Consider the following 17537-nt stretch of genomic DNA (forward strand, 5'->3'; position numbering starts at 1 on the left):
GATATCCAGGGATCATCCCACGATATCCCACAATATCCCGTGGATGTCCTAGGGATATAAAAATGTCCGATCCTACAATATCTTCAGGATGTCCACGGTGGATAACTCACGACCTCCTGACAATATCTATAGGACGTCATAGGGATATCCTTTTAATGACCTTCCCGGAGCATCTGGGATTGGTTTGATTTGATATTTTCGGTAATAATTGTTACATCCTTTTTTCACTGGTATCTTTCTGGTGTAAAAAAGCCATGTAAAAAAGCAATGAAATTAAGCTCTGGTAGAAATTATGTTTCGACCCAGAAGCGGTCTCTTGTTAATATATAGGGACGAGGATAGCTAAAATTATTATTCATTGGTTTCAGCAAAAATAACAGAATACGATCATGTAATAAATGTATTATTTTTCGCATGTATCACTGTTATTCTTGCTGAAACCAATAGATAAAAATTTCAGCTTTCAGAGCACCCTTCAGGGCCGAGACGTAACTACATGTACTGAAGTATAATTTCGATTATTGTGGCAGTTTCACACAAAACGAATATCAGCACATTTTCGGTATCACATATAACAATGTCTTCACGGAAAAATTTGATCAGACTTTCCAATTTTGGGCCTTCGTCAAGTCAATTTTTGACGTCATGGGTTTTTCGACACATGCAATGTTTCAAATATTATAGCATTTTGCGGTAAACGCGTGAATACTTATTTTGAATTGGTTGAGAAGCCAGGCTTCTTATTCGAATTGTTTTCGCAAACAATGATAATTTTTCAGGGTGAGTATTTTATGTGAAATGAAAGACAAGTTAATTATATAAATGTAATTATATTTACTATTTATTCAAACAGCCTAATAAGAGTTCTGTACTGAAGCATTTATTGCACATATGAATCACTAATTGCTACTGTCATTAAAATTAATTGGCAATTGGTTTAAGAGCAAACAAACTTTACGTGGTAGGTGCATAAATATACATATATTCAGTCAAGTTGCATAAATTTGAAAAATGTGATTCCATATAGATCCTTTTTGTAACAAGATGAAGTACAGCAAATGACTTCATTAAACTATTTTGATCATAATCTTTTTTTATGACACGATATTTGGAATTTGAAACATTTTATAAAAATGTCAATTCATTTTTTTTATAAAACTCCAGCTATAAATAGTTGTCATTACGGTAAAAATATGAAATCGATGACGCCATGAACCTCCTTAAAAGAAGACTCTGCTGAAACTTGGTTGAAAATGGCAAAAAAATTAATTTCATTACCAAAAAGTATCGAATCTCGAAATCGATCCCTAAAAATATAGTCGTGGACATTATGTATAATGGATACGTACTTTTTAGAGATAAAATTAATTTTTAGCCGTTGATAATCAAGTTTAAGAAGGGTCTTCTTTTAACATCAACCCAAGATGTTCTCATTTGTCAGATCATCGCCCGCTGGAAAGTAATTCAAAATAAATTACCAATAGTCATATAAGAGACGTAAGCAAACTATGAGCGACATTCAATGTATTCTCGGTCTAACCTATTGATACTACATTCCAGTTGATAGACATCATTGCACAGGTTCTTGCATTGTACCTTCCATGCCTTTCATTTCAATACCAGTAAAATTAATTTTCAAATTAATTCATTAATTTGTAATGCTTCACATCAAATCTGACTTTTTACATCGACTTTTACAATGCAATATTGCTACACCCGATAGGATTTGAGTGGAATGAAACAATAGAAATACTACATAGGACATCGGAATATATAAAAACGTACGATAATAAATAAAAAGCTACGAATGATACGGTTAACAATATCATTGTAGAACGATCATTAATCTAATAATCAAAGCACGGTGGAATGTAGTGCACAGAGCATTTCCAACCTACTTTCAACGATAAATAGTGAAACAAAATTGAATACTAGTAACATAATGAGAATGCAGCCAATACCTAATAACTATACCAAAAAAATACTAACACATTACCAAAATAAAAACATACCATCTTGTTTAATCAACACAGAAATATGGGAAATAGTACGGAATCGTCCATAAGGAACTTCAATAATATACTTACGATTAGTTTGGCTACATCATGTAGTACGTAGAGTCAGTCATTATCTCATAGTATTATTTGAAACATAAAACTTGCTTTGCTTGCAATGTATTGCAATAAATAATATAGTATTTGAACCGCTGTTTAAAGCGCTGTCGAACTTAAAGGATAATAATACTTAAAAGGCATTAGCTTTATTTCCATCCAACCAGCAGACGGATAGAAATGTGCCACTTAATTTTATAATCACAGTCGCAGAAGCATCAGATATTTTCATCATGTAATGCCAATTTAGGCAGTCATTTGGTATGTGCGTGTATTTCTAAAAAAAAATATAGTGATGCATTATCGTTATAATTGTATTAAGCTATACATGAAGTCGCTAAAAAAAAAAAAATGTTGCCGCCTATTTAATTTTTTCAACAGATAGATTCTATTCAATTCTTAGTACCGATTGGTTCAAAATTTTTGAAATATGAAAGATTTGAAAGATTTTTTCTCATTTAGAAGTACTGTGTAATGATGTAGCTGTACAATACATTTATAATGTGATAAGATTATAAGGGTAAACAATGTATACATTGAGCGTAGAACGATACATAGTCAAAAGCGCTGCTTGGTAGAGCCAATATGTGTATAGGACTTAGGACTAGATTGATTCTTTAAAATGGGTTTATCCAAATCAATGGCTTCTAATAAGAAACAATTATCTCATGCATTAGGATAAAAGAACACGTATCATCTGCGTAAAAGGATAAGAAATACGTGGTATCTTATCGGTAGGTCCGAAGTACGTGTTTCTTATTAGCACACATTGCAATAATGTCCTAGTTACTGAAAGTACGAAATCCAATGTTTTAAAATAAAAGACGAATAACCTACGTTAACGTTCCCCTTCTGAACAACCGAACTTTTGTATAAACGGGTCCGTTGTTGATTCTCAAGCTGGTAAGAGAAGCTAAGACAACACAAGGACTCTGATTAATATCTGAATCATTCCCTACTAAAACATCTCACTATAGGCAAGTTTTGAGAAAATAATAATTTTGTAGTAAGAACAAGAAAACGTACTAGTTGGAATAATCAGTCCCTTCAGCTACTCCAGGAACGTTAAGTTCTACTTCGGCATCTGGTTCTCTGGCGGAGTTTTCTTCTGCATCTGTGTGCAAAGATAGGGGCCTGAAAGTGTATACATTATGAGATTTACAATTCAATTTGGAACAGATATTTCTGAGAACATTCTGCTCGACATAATGCAATTATTTGTTTGTTTCATATTGATAGGAACAAACATGACTAAATAAATCTAATATTCACGGTTTCTCTCGTGACAATCGTTCCTTCGCGTGCCGTAACCAATCTTTAATGACTTTCGCAATCATATCTTCTGTGACCAAATTTGTGGTCGATGCTTTCCCGACAACATCTACAATAACGTTAGAATGTAAATAAGTTATGGACATTTTACCAACGTGCATGATAAATGTTACAATTAATTTAATATGGTATGAATCAGTTTACCTAGAATAACACGACACAAATGAAGTGTTGAAAAAATTCTTTTTCCTTTTGACCCGACCCAGCTAAATTTCTCAGCTACATAATTGCTGAAAGGCCGTTCCATCAATCTAGTGGTAGTGTTTTTGTAATGCTGTCATCTGGAAAATGTTCAATACAATTGATCAAATTGAAATGAATAATACCAAATTTTCCACTAAATCAAAACTCACAATTCACAATATTTTTGAATTAACGTTTTCAGTCACAAGTCATTTGTCTTTACTGTTATAGGGATCTGGTATAACTGATTTTTCAATAACAAATGAGAAAAATGAGTAGACTCGAGAAGAATGTGAGTGTAAACGTAATGTTACTAAAAAGGAAACAGAAGAGCTGAGAAGTCAACAAAGAGAAAGTGATCAAAAAGCAATAACCTGCAAGTTGTCATTTCAGAAAAAGGTATTTGAACGGTTATTTTGGTATCTCGAAATTCTTTGAACTGCAAAAGATTATTTGGCAGCTTTAAATGTACATAATCATATCCTTTGGAATTGATTGTGAAAGGTCTATTTCAAAATGATTGAACTACTCCATCGCTTGTGCATGAAACTTGATTCCACTTTAGAAAATTCTGTGCTCAATAGTGTAAATACTAACGAAGTGTCCTCTACAGAAATGCTCAAACGAACCTCCTCAGCTAATAGTTTACATCGGAGGTGCCTTTGTGCTTCACCTGTTATACTTCGGGACATGTATGAAACAGATATAGTAAGGGGAGACCTCACTTAATGTCAATATTAATCTTTTTTACAATATTCTTGCGTAAATATTTCATCTTTGACTACTTGTGTGGAACTTTTGAAGTCAATATGTGTGTAAATTTCAGATCATCTGGTTAAGGCAATGCTATGCTTGATTAAATTACTATTACTGCAGGTTATTGGGTTACTCTTGAATAGAGCAATAAAATAGAATTTTTATTTACCATCTAACACCTTGGTTGTTACAGAATGGTGCTTGCTGTATGAATTCATGAAAATCTGCCAAAAAAATTGCTTTTTTTTACCATGTTACCAACAAAACAAGCAATTTCTTTCAAATTTCAATTGCTTTCTATAGCAAACGCCATTACAATAGTTGTAAATTGTTGAATGCCAGAAGGAAAATCTATTTTGGTATATTTGGAATAAAAAACTATATACTCACCAATTTTTGTTTCATCGCATTGTTCGTTAATTCTTTTTCTACTCTTTGCAACATTTTTACATGGCAAATTGGGAAAAGATTCATGACTTCAAGTTCGGGGTTATCAGCTCCTTGATTCGCATCCGGAATATTATCAGTACATTTTATACCATCTAGCTTCTTACTCATCACCTCCACAACATCAATAACATTATTGATTTTGGCTTTCAGCATAGTGAAAGAGCGTATGACAAAGCGTTGATAAGTTCTGAAATCTGGAAAAAAAAGTTGATGTCTCAAGATATGGAATTACTTAACGTATTTCATTTTTTACCTTCATTGTCAAGAGATATAGTAGGTTCATTCATATTTGTCTTCCGCATACAGCTTTCCAAATCTGGATCAACATTTTTGGGTTGTATTACTTTCTTGGCTGGCATTTCCCTATGTGCGTGTGTAACTTGTGGATTACTGTTATGTTGTTTAGGATTGATTGACGCTGTATTGTTAGTATGTGGAAGAGTTGCCGTTGCAAGTGTGTTTGTAGCAAGTGAACATTCTGATTCAGCATCGTCTTCTGAGTGCTCTTGGATATTAAGATATTTGCCAGTCTGCTTGGGGCAATGGATTTCCGCATCCTCGAAATCTGAGTTGTTATTGTTCAATGGCTCGTGACATCCCATTTTCCTTGAAGTGACAGCTGATGCTTTGCTGTTTTTTATCGGTTTTTGCGGTGGAATGAATGGTTCACTCACATAGGGCTTAGGAAGAGGAGGAATTTTGGATCGACTGTTATTTTCCATACCCGACTCCTCATCATCGCTATCAGAATATACTAAGCGAGCATGTGTTCTTCGTCTCAATTTTGGACATGTATCATCAACATCCGAATTGAGATCGGAAAATATTTCCGCATCTTTTAAAATTTTTGTTCCTTTCTCATAGTTATCTAAAATTTTGTAAATATATTTGAGGTAAAAAAATTCATCATTGGCAATTACTGAATTACATTACAATTCTTTTTCACAATACACGACTTAAATACAGCTTGTTCATTCAGTTAAGGAAGATGGCTACGTGAGAGAAAGTGACGTCATATCAGAAATGGATCCGAAGCTCAAAATATTAATGTCTAGAATAGCAGTCTAGTAACGAAAGCGGTCAAACAAATGTTTATAATATGATATTGAGGATTTCAGATTACTCATAATTTCTCGTAACCTTATTGGTTAATGTCCACCTAAACCGAACGGACAAACTATAATGTTTTATCTGTACCCAACTCGTTCAAAAAGAAAACGATGGTAGACTGAATACTAATTCTGGTCATCGTAGTACATAGTTGAGCCTATACCACGGGTGTGAAGAAAAATTAACTTACAAGTTTTGGCCAGTATACGTTTTACTTTGAACAACTTCCACGAATCTTTAATCGGTTCCAATACTTGCACAGCCTTGTAATATCGATTCATCGTTGTAAAATTAGGCCAGTAAGCTTCCATGGTCTCTTCAATTAGCCAATTACTCGCTATCAATTGAATTCCATCCTCGAACTCTACAATGACATAATTTTTGGATTGCGCCATGGCTTTGCTTAAATTACACTGTAAAGAAATACTCTAGGTAATCAACATTTTCAAATAATAGTTACAGTTTTTCAACAAGATAATTTCAGCACTGTAAGCAAATCCTGATCATGATTTTTGTAACAAATATAGAACCACCTACACAACTATACTAATATGGGTGTATTGAAACGTGCATACGTCTTCAATGCTGAATATACACATTCAATAAAGCTTTTCGATTTTAAATTCTGCAAGTGGTTTGCTACTTTGCCAATAACTGGAAATGAAAAATGATACTTCGTTCTGCTAGCAATGCTTGAGTCTGAAATGGGAGTTCTCACAAGTTCTCAAATTTATCTACGCGAATACTATACAAACCAGTGAACAAAGAACTTTAAGAAGAGAAACAGGCAACACAACAATCTGTAGAACATTATAAAATCTCGAAACCTCTGAAATGACTATGAATTGAGAAAAAATAATAATTTTTTTCATAAAAAGTAATAAAACTGGGTTAAAACATGACTTTTTAGCTTCAAGAAGTGTCTCTACGTTTTACCCGAAAGAATGCATACTTTTTGAGGTATATGAATTTGAAAATTGCTTGGAGTTATTTTGATCTCGTGTGCACTTTATGTAATTCTACGAAGGTGTGCCCTCGAGGGGTCAAAAAGACACAGAATAATGCGGAACACAATTCGCAACACCTCGTATCAAGTTTTTTTCGTATAGGTACTTCAATTCTTCGAAACAAAACTACTATTCACACGGTTCGACACTCTATTCGAGTTACGCAAAAATTTCCCGTGACTTGGCACTCACGCGTGCGCGAAGTAGAAACCACGCTATCGGTGTTACTTACTCTTAATGAGCCAAACTATGGCTATGACCGTAATACCTCGTAAATTTTCACGTGAGATTTAGCGTGATTCTACCTCGGCTACCTGCCCGTTTATGTTAGCCAAATATGGTTACGGAATCGTCTTAATAGCCCGAAATATGAGACATCTAGATGTTTTGCACTGATGCGTCGCCATATTCCATTTTCGTTAATGTGATTTTTCTGTGTATATCAAGAATATCGCACAAATCGTGTAGCTTACAAGAAGAAAAATAGGAGTTAGAATGTTATTGCACTTACCCTGCATAGGTAGAAACAGCCCACGTGTCTTCTCGTTCACAAAACAGTTTGAATCGCTCGTCAACACCGTGACTGTTACAACGTGCCGAGCACGTGCCGAGTTTCGTTAGCTCTTGCACCAGTTACAGGTTAATACCGGCCGGCTAACTGCCACGCATGATTTTTGCGCATATGAGGGGGGGCCCTGTTGCGCTCACGATGACGCGCTAGGGCCGTATGCGATGATAATGTGTACAAGGTCCCTCAGCGCAGGTATGTACCTAACGTGGGTACATCCATTTTATATTCCATTTTATTTTATTATTCATTATTAACATATTGATTGATGATTTCCTTCTTCTAATTCTTCTTCTTTTTCTTCTTTTGATTATCATTATCATTATCATTATCATTATTATCATTATTTTTTGTTTTCAAATTAATTAAGTTCTACATGTAGCATCGGAAAAACCGCGAAGTTGTTGGATCCATATGTCAATCTCACGTACTTTTGGCGAACATCTTCTAAAGGCCATGTTTTCAACTCTGACAGTTTTCCAACTGACCATATGTCAAGTGATGAAGAGTCGCATGGTTCAGTGTAAAAATTGTTTTTTTCCTCATACTCATTTCCTGTTAAAACAAGTATGCCTTTACGTGAGTCATACACAATATTTTTCACCAAAATTATTTCCCCATTCACTAAACCGCAACAGTTGTCCGCCAAGCTGTCCACTTTTAATTTAAAGTCTAAATAGTTAACAATCTTATATTGTGGATTCTCACAGCCGTCTGGCAATGGCCCATCGTAATGAGAAGACTGTGTGAGTACTTCGAATTTACAACTTCGTTTTTTTGATGTGGTACTTTCTGAGCTGTTTTCTATTTCAACATAGCGCCTAAAAATTTGTTGCAACGGTTTATCACTTTTCCTTAGTAGTCTCTTTAAAGTTTGCATATAATTCTCAAACTTGAAGGCACTGAAGCTATCCAAAATACCCAAATTCTTAACATCTTGTACAATGTGGATGAGGCCGTGAATATTGTGACTTGCGCTGTGCCTTCCATAAAGTATCATAAATGATGTAACGAAATGTTTGAGTAGGTCGTGAGCATAGTTGAAAAGTGAAGTTGTATTGGTGCTGCACAAAATTCTTATTGCAACGTGAAGTGTCAAAAAATTCATGTAAACATCATATGGCAATACATCTTTCAGAACAATTGGACCAGTATATAACAAGAGCTGTCTATATTCTGTGGCTTTCCACTGTTTCACAAAATCAAGAGACCGTGGCTTCCGTGCAAATTCTAAAGGGATAAGCCCCTTGAGTTTTTCTAAAGCATTTGAAATTGAAAAAACATTGCGATGTGGCAAACGGTATTTTAGGTCCCCAAATAACCACAAGTAAAGAAGCTTTCGCACAACTCCCAAGCAGACTAGATGCATATAGTCCAATGGTACATTTTTGATGATGTCAAAACGTGGAATTTCTTCAAGGCAACAATCTCCTGCATGATAATCATCGTCCGTTTTGTTTCTAAAATCTGTATCGGTTCTTTCCCGTGCAGTTAATTCTGGAAAGCAGATGCGTCCATTGGCATAGGTACCTTCAATTGTACATTTTGTGCAACTAGAATACACAGTACATCCTTTGACATTCAAAACAAACGACTTCGCTGGAGCATCGCATACAAAGAATTTTATACTGCACGTGTACAACGTATCCTGAAACGATAATCCATTTTCACATAGGTCTTTAGCTTCTTGTATAAAATCTCGCATAAAGTCGCCGGCGACACCAGGCTTTTCATTGCCATAATATGCTCCAATCATAAATACATCATTAAACCCAACGATTGATCCCAGAATCGGCCATAGAGAACCCCTGGACGACTTTGATATGGGGAGACCATCAATACCAATGGCTAACTCAATATCGGTATCTATTTCACTTGAATACTTGACAAGTAATTGATTCAATCCACGAGCAAGGCCTAGATGAATATATTTTCCTGGGTGAACATCCGTTGTAATCGTAGACCTTGGTGTTTTTAGTAGAGTTCTGGGATCAGATGGTAAGTGCGAATGACATGGATGCTGCCTTAGCTTCTTCAATAACGACGATATAGCCACATGTGGAATTCTGTTGCATACCGCCCACTGAGCAAGAAAAGATTGCAGGTTGTAATCCTCAGACGTAGGTACAGGAGGCTTTTCAACATATACTGACTCATTGTCAGCAGTAGCTAACTCGCTGCTCTCCGATGAGTCAGATGAATACCAAACTTCTGGTTCGTTATATGGCTCTTCAGCCACAATGGATTCATCTGGATGTGTGGCGTTTTCATGATTTTATCAGAGATATAACAAGATTCTCTTACATTTTCACTGAATATATTCTTCTCAGCGCAGCTTGCAAAATCTGATGTTTCTGACAACACGGAAGCATTATTATCAGAAGAAGATATCAGTCGCATTTAATCCATATTCGCATCATTACGTTGGAAAATGTTTAGGTACTCTAGTGAACTTTCCTCATTGACCTGCCGCCGGAGTTGACGCTCAGATATTTTCCGGACAGGCTTCAAAGTTTTTTCTTTGGGCATGTTTTTAGAGATATTGTATCGACTGGAAACGGAGCACAAAATTCGCGACGATTATGCCAATCTTTTCTCAAATTGTTAGTGTAACGGAAAACGTAACCGCTATTCATGAAGTTCAAGTTTTTATTTCAAATTCTGGATCACTATTCACTTTACTGGTAAACGTTATTATATGAAATTTGTTGAAGATTTTGATATTTTTTTCAAAATTCTCTTCGAGAATTCGGAAAACTTATGTGCCTGAAGTTCTGAAATTTCATGTCAACGTAAACTGTTCTGTGCCTTCTATGCTGTGAGATTCCCGGTTTTTCCGTGGAAAAGTTCCCACAAATGGAACCTCGAATATAGCAACATTAAGGATTGGTTGTTATAATCAAATTCAAATTTGGGGAACTTTTGTTGAACAACTAATCATATTATAATATGAAAGCCTGTTGACATTTTCGATCAAATTCAGAACTTGAAGCACATGAAAAATTTTGAGATCTGAGAATTTTTTATATTATTTGGAAAAAAAACATACCAAACCACAGCTATATAAATGCTGGAATGAAATTTCAGCAGTAAGTAGGGAGTTTAGAAGAATTTAATATGATAGTAAATTTTTTGTTTGAGAGAAACACGAAATTTGTCTGAGAATTTCAGAACTTAAATTCACCTTGAATTTTTTTTATACTTTATATTATCGTTATTATATTATTGTCACTATTACTATTGATGTTACTGCTGTTTATTGTTATATATTATATTATGTATTATATATTATATGTAATTTATAGATCTTTGATGTTATGCGATCAAATTATTAGTTGCACGTAAAGACTGATGTGAAAACGGAATATAGGTTAGGTCGGATCTGCTACAACGGTGTTGCGCACATATTCGGCGCATCCTGTATATATTTAATATTACGAGACAGCAAAGCGCGCAACATGTGATGTGCCTCAACCAAAATACCATTGCGGTCGATAATTTTCAAAGTTTTTCCGGCTTTATAAATGAGATACTCCCACATTATTTTCTCGTAGTAGTCTGATGCAACATAATTCACTACAAAGATATCGTCAGAAGATATCATCAGGATATTCTAAGGATGTCCTATTTGTGTCAAAAAACCAACCAACTCATGAAATCTTGTGAGATATCCCTGGGAGCTCCAGAGGACGTCCAAGACATTCCCGGAATATTCGGGACCTCCTGAGGATATCCGGGATATCTTAAGGACATTTGGGATATGTTTGGGATATCCCGTGGACGTCCTGTGTTATGTGGGAAGCCTCACCTCGAGATCGAAAGGGCTGATGAATACGAACTTCGATGAACGTCAGGCACTTAGTCTTTGTGAATTTCGAACGGTACTCTACTATCGAAAGCTACTGTTTAAAAATGTCGATTTGGTTTACTCACGGTTTATATAAATAATGAAAATGATTCTAACAATGATGAGACAGGCTATTCTTTTTTTGTTTTTTTTTTTAACGGCACATTAGCTAGTTTTACTCTCTTGAAAGCCCTTCACCTGGCGCGGCTTGGGTCAGAGCTGCCGGGGCTCAAGAATCGATTTAACAATAAATTTCATTAATTATAACAATCCTCAGAATATTTGGGCGCCAGTTGTTTTAACGATAAACAACAACGATCGATTAAATCTTAGGGAGTGAAAGTGAGTTGGAGGACCCAGTGTATAGAAAGAATGAAGGAGGAAAACTCAATAGACAGGATCAAATAATTCTTACTTACAGTTTCGTTATACTTGTACGTTTCTCGTACTTTCAATCTTAGTCCGGGCTTCTCGGGGATCGACTCTTTTAATATTCTTCGTTACATGATGTCAATAATCGATGTTACGATACTAATCGGACGCAGCACAGATACAATTACAAATATCGTTAAAGCTCGTTCTTCGAGGGTTCGGCACAGAGTGCCCGAGTTAACCCCCACTCTTTCCGCGTGGGTCACCGATACGCTTATTCGGAACGGTACCGATTGGTTTACTTATTCTCCCAGCTCAAATTCGGTCACGTAAGTATGAATTTATAATCGATCCTTATTTCCTAAGATTCCCGAGGAACCCCGAGTAATGTGCTCCGACGGTAAGCCCAATAATCGACATCTCCTGTCACATCCCCCCTTTTGATCTTAACGTTGATGGACAATTACCTGTATTTCATCCCACCTCTTGTATGACCTTGTAAGTTATTTCTTCTTACTGAAAATAATGAACAACAAAAAAAAAGCAAAAATCTGTATGTAAGTTTGATATTTTCATTCTTCATTCTCTCATGGGATGTGGACGAGTTGGATTTAGGCACGCAATTTTTAATTTTAGTCAAGTTCGACTTTTATTTATTTTACCTTAATTCAATAAACATAACTGCTCTAAAGTCGTTCCGAAAGCAAGAAATTGAAAATCTTAGAAAACAAAACAGACATAAAAGAAAAAAAATCGAATGATAATCGATACATAAGAAAAATAACGTTTTTACGATTAAAAAAAAGAGAAAAAAACCTGCCAGGTCGTTCACACGCTGGGTTTCTTGTATTTTGATGGAACGAGGACCGTGTATTCCACGTTATCGTCGAGTTCTGGACGATCTTCCATAACATTGTCGAGATGTCGATACGTGGGTCGCCAGTATAGGGCTTCCACAGCCAGTTGGCGTTTTTCCTTCGAAAGTTATTGAGGAGTCGGTATTCGAGGGCTCGCGATTACCGGCTCTGCCTCCAAAGCGTTTTCGCGTAAGAGGAAGGCCCGTATCTTGTTTAGTGGATCGTTGGGTTCAGAGAATTTCATCTTGATTCTCTTCTTCAATGTCGAATCTCCCTCTCCGAGTAGTGCTCGGTGATCTTCCGGGACTCTCCAAGTGGGCCATGTGGCATAATTAAGTATCAGCCAGTCGACGATGCGTTAGTATCGAATGTTACAGTCCGGTCACTCCGGGCAGAAAAGTGACAGGTCTCTAGATCATCCCACGCATCTCTCCAGCATCTTCTCATGTTTGACGTCATGGGGGTATATGCAGTCTTGAGTATCGAATCCCTCGGCTCCGCATATATGGCAGAATCCCGGTCTGTATGGGAGCTGACACTTCCACAAGTGGTGAGTCTCCGATCGACAGTTAAAGCAAACCGATTACATGTTGTTTTCCTACCTGAGTGATGTAGGTTTGTGTACCACGATCGACTTTCCGAGCGGTAATTTTGTCGACGAGGATTTGTCTCTCCTCATGACCAGCTTGGCCAATTGTTCTTGGGTGAGGAATCGACAGTCAGTGTAGAATAGTCGATTTCTTCTCCCTCTTTCTTGTGGCTGGATGATGTTCAATTCTTCCAGGACTTCGTAAAACGACGGCAGTATCGTTGTGGGGGCTGGTTTGACCATTACTGACGGCGCAAGCAGTGCCCTTGGGTTGTCAGTCGAGAGCCTGTCTCTTGACAAGGCCGCTGATTTCTCCTTCGGATGGTTGGCACTTTTGTTACGTCGACGCAATCGATTTTCCTTCTCGATGTCCTCTGGAGTACAGATGGTGTAGGTCGACGTAAGTTCTGGCGGCAAGAGATTTTTGATCTGCTCGAGGATCTTTCCTACCTCAAAGGCGGTGTCTGGAGTCTTTTAGGTTTTGGGGATTGCTCCGGTCGATCGAATGGCTCCTTGTTGAAGAGGGCTAAGCTTCAATTCGTCCCTCCTCGCTAGGGCGCACAGTTTCTCGAATGGAGACCCTGACGATTCCTCGACGGAGAGCTTGCTGCGTGACGTTGTATGTTCTGCCGATTGAGAAACATCGTCTCACTCGTTCGATGTCGCTCCTTCCTTTTCTATCGCGTCGAGTGCGGGGTCATTTACTGACCAACTCTCCGACGTATTGCCGCTCTGGAGACCTTTGATTTTGCGGCTCACTTCCTCCAGTTGAGCTTGGATCGCCAGCTTCTGTTGTAGGAGTTCGTCCAACTTCTCGCTCGACCCTTGCGTGATTTCGGAGTTCTCCGGTGACAATAACATCGTTTCCCTCGATGACTGTTGTTTCTTCGTTAGTTTCGTTCTGTAAGGTAATTTTTCAAATTTTCCTTAAGCTCCGTCGCAGTGTTTTTAAGTCGGATATATAATATTTTCCAAGCTTTTTATTTTTATTATCAACCAGTTCGACAGTCATTGGACCAAGAATCTTTTTTACTCTAGCTGGACCTGGATAACGGTGCGTCAGCTTGGCATTGTAACCCTCTGTCTTGTTACTTAATTTTTTATTCGGGAGAAATACTTCTGTTCCTTCTTTTATATCGACCTGAAGAATTTTATCTTCGTTTCGCCTGGTAAGTCTACTGTTGAGATATTTTTTGAGATAGATTTCAATTTTATGTCGAAACTCGTCGATTTTATTCATACGTTCAAAGTAGTATAGATATGACAGTTCTAGATCAAAACATAGCGGCGTGCCGGCTCCCCCCCTCCGCCCTCCCGGGCAGCCGGTATGTTACCCCCACTATAGCAAGCCTTTCCCAATGACGTCAGGTTTTTTCCGGATGTGACGTAACCGGCTGACGTGCCCACGGCGGCCATTTTGAAAATGGCGGTCATTTCGACAGCGGGCATTTTGACGGCGGCCATTTTGATTTTTTTGATGGCGGCAATTTTGATTTTTTGATGGCGACCATTCTGACGGCGGCCATTTTTGATTTTTTGATGGCGGCCATTTTGATTTTTGCTTAGTCAGACGAGCGGCCATTCACACAGCGGCCATTTTGATTTTTGCTTAGCCGGATGAGCAGCCATTTTGATTTAGCCGGGTGAGTAGCCATTTTGATTTTTGCTTAGCCGGATGAGCAGCCATTTTGATTTTTGCTTAGCCGGATGAGCAGCCATTTTGATTTTTCATCGTCCGACAGTTTGATAATATGATTTTCGCTATGACGTCATCAGCATAATCTACCGATTTTGCCGTCTGACGAGCAGCCATTCAGACAGCGGCCATTTTGAATTTTGCTCAGTCGGATGAGCAGCCATTTTGATTTTTCATCGTCCGACAGTTTGATAATATGATTTTCGCTATGACGTCACCAGTATAATCGACCGATTTTACCGTCTGACGGTGGCCATTTTGATTTTTGCTCAGTCGGATGGGCGGCCATTTTGATTTTTATCGTCAGACAGTTTGATAATGTGATTTATTTCTTGGTCGGACGAATAGCCATTTTGATTTTTCGCCGTTACCCGTAAACTTTCGCGCTAATAGTTTGCCTCGGGCGAAAAATAATATTTTCCACGTACTTCGAATACATTCTTGTGTGTTAATCGACCGGTTGGCGACATCGCAATTAGATAGGCCAGGAATGTTCACTACAATTAGATAGGTCGGGGAATGTTGACGACAATCCGTAAACTTTCACTCGCGCTAATAGTTTGCTTTGACTATCACTCCCCCAAATTCTTACCTTACCCAAGTGCAACACGATTGTCATATGCACGCAAAGAATTGGCACATTTGCGAAAAACCGTTTACCCCTGAGGAGAAAAAGTGCCACGACCACTGTCACTTCACGGGTAAATATCGTGCTCCTGCTCATAATCGGTGTAATTTGAATTTCAGAGAGACGCACACAATTCCAATAGTTTTCCACAATTTGTCCGGTTACGATTCTCACTTTTGATAAAATCCCTCGCGTCAACTTTTCCCTGTGAAATTACCCTTCTATAATTCTTGTGAGACGAAAGCGCTAAAATCATCATGATACGTAATAACCAGTTTACCGGCGAAGAAATAATTATAGGATTCAGCGATGCGACTTCGGAGTTTTCGCTCCAAGATCTTCGGCGACTCGTTGAATGTGTCCGGAGAGCTCGTGCGTAACCGCGCAGACAGCACAGGGTATATGTTCAGGACATAACATTAATCTTGCATTTTCAAAAATGGGGGAAATGAGGTGATCGCGATCTTTTCGGACATCGAACCAGATGACGATGAACGCGAAGCCAATTGGATCGAGCGTCGTCAGATCAGCGAGGAATAAGATACGTCCCGACGCACAGTGGTCCGAAAGCCCGAATTCTTGGCCAAAACTAATAACTCAAATATTTCTCAGTGAAAATTGCTAGTATTACTATACCTATAGTTTTTTGGCTTGCTGGTTTCGAAAATGAATGCAAAAATGCGAAATTCAAAATGGCGGCCCCAAAATGGCGGATGTTTTTCGCGAAAAATGATACCAATTCGCTGAAATTCATACTAGTAATGTTTTTGGGGTCGCTGATTCCGAAAAAAAGAACAAAAATGCAAAATTCAAAATGGCGGCCCCAAAATGGCGGATGTTTTTCGCGAAAAATGATACCAATTCGCTGAAATTCATACTAGTAATGTTTTTGGGGTCGCTGATTCCGAAAAAAAGAACAAAAATGCAAAATTCAAAATGGCGGCCCCAAAATGGCGGATGTTTTTCGCGAAAAATGATACCAATTCGCTGAAATTCATACTAGTAATGTTTTTGGGGTCGCTGATTCCGAAAAAAAGAACAAAAATGCAAAATTCAGAATGGCGGCCCCAAAATGGCGGATGTTTTTCGCGAAAAATGATACCAATTCGCTGAAATTCATACTAGTAATGTTTTTGGGGTCGCTGATTCCGAAAAAAAGAACAAAAATGCAAAATTCGAAATGGCGGCCCCAAAATGGCGGATGTTTTTCGCGAAAAATGATACCAATTCGCTGAAATTCATACTAGTAATGTTTTTGGGGTCGCCGATCCCGAAAACGAATGCAAAAATGCGAAATTAAAAATGGTGGACCGAAAATGGCGGGAATATTCCGTGAAAAATGATACAACTTTGTTGAAAGTGATATTTTGTAAATTAATTTCTTTAATTCTTACAGATTTTTTTCTTGTTTTGTAGAATCCTCACTTTCATTTGCAGTTGCTTCTTGATCCAGAAAGATGACCTATTTTTGTGAATAATTAAATTAGTTACTTCATATGCTGTTACACTTAGGTACATTACTTTGTATATAATCAATATTTACCGTAACGCTTATCGACTGATCCAACCAGCTTTTGTTATTTTTCAGAAAACGATTCTTAATGCGGCAAGCATTTTGCCATTTTATTTTGAAATTGCAAATAACTTTTTTTAACGCCTGTCGCGAACGATCTTCGATGCGAAAAAAATGTGGTGCTTTATTGAGCAGTTTAACGCCCAAATTTTCGATAAGGTCATCGAGATTTTCGTCCCATTCCTCATGCACGGCATCAAACAGTTGCTGTCGTGTCCACTGCATAACCTCCATCTTGGATCCTATCATTGAAAATGCAAATATTTTACTTACTTTTGATAATTTATAAATTAGAATTATTCACTTTCGTGATAATATTCAGTAGTGCGAGTCCAATGAAATTCAAATTGGACACTATGTACATTACATCAGATACATTTGTAACAGTCCTCAGGTATATGTAAACAAAAGAAAAAGTCTGCATCGCCGCGCTACACTAATCCCACGAGGCGGGACAC

The 17537-nt window shown here is 37.5% G+C and overlaps 1 protein-coding gene and 1 long non-coding RNA gene across 2 annotated transcripts; both read right to left on the bottom strand.

The window, feature by feature from the left end:
• Positions 1-2046: 2046 nt before the first annotated feature.
• On the bottom strand, positions 2047-3678 carry LOC124211554 (uncharacterized). The gene is made up of 4 exons (XR_006881478.2): positions 3588-3678; positions 3384-3492; positions 3138-3245; positions 2047-2388 (listed from the first exon to the last, which is right to left on the bottom strand). It is a non-coding gene; the product is annotated as an uncharacterized lncRNA (long non-coding RNA).
• Positions 3679-3694: 16 nt separating this feature from the next.
• On the bottom strand, positions 3695-7602 carry LOC124224743 (uncharacterized). The gene is made up of 5 exons (XM_046636945.2): positions 7461-7602; positions 6133-6306; positions 5086-5700; positions 4773-5026; positions 3695-3724 (listed from the first exon to the last, which is right to left on the bottom strand). Exons 1-5 carry the CDS (start codon positions 7465-7467, stop codon positions 3695-3697), a joined length of 1080 nt encoding a protein of 359 aa, XP_046492901.2. The 5' UTR covers positions 7468-7602.
• Positions 7603-17537: the final 9935 nt, after the last annotated feature.

The sequence above is a fragment of the Neodiprion pinetum genome, chromosome 1, assembly GCF_021155775.2.
Source record: "Neodiprion pinetum isolate iyNeoPine1 chromosome 1, iyNeoPine1.2, whole genome shotgun sequence".
Classification (NCBI taxonomy): domain Eukaryota; kingdom Metazoa; phylum Arthropoda; class Insecta; order Hymenoptera; family Diprionidae; genus Neodiprion; species Neodiprion pinetum.

Coding starts and splice junctions, on each gene's coding strand:
- LOC124224743 (XM_046636945.2), bottom strand. Junction 5,027..5,085: donor TATATCTCTTGACAATGAAG/GTAAAAAATGAA, acceptor TTTTTTTTCCAG/ATTTCAGAACTTATCAACGC. Junction 3,725..4,772: donor ATGCGATGAAACAAAAATTG/GTGAGTATATAG, acceptor AACATTTTCCAG/ATGACAGCATTACAAAAACA.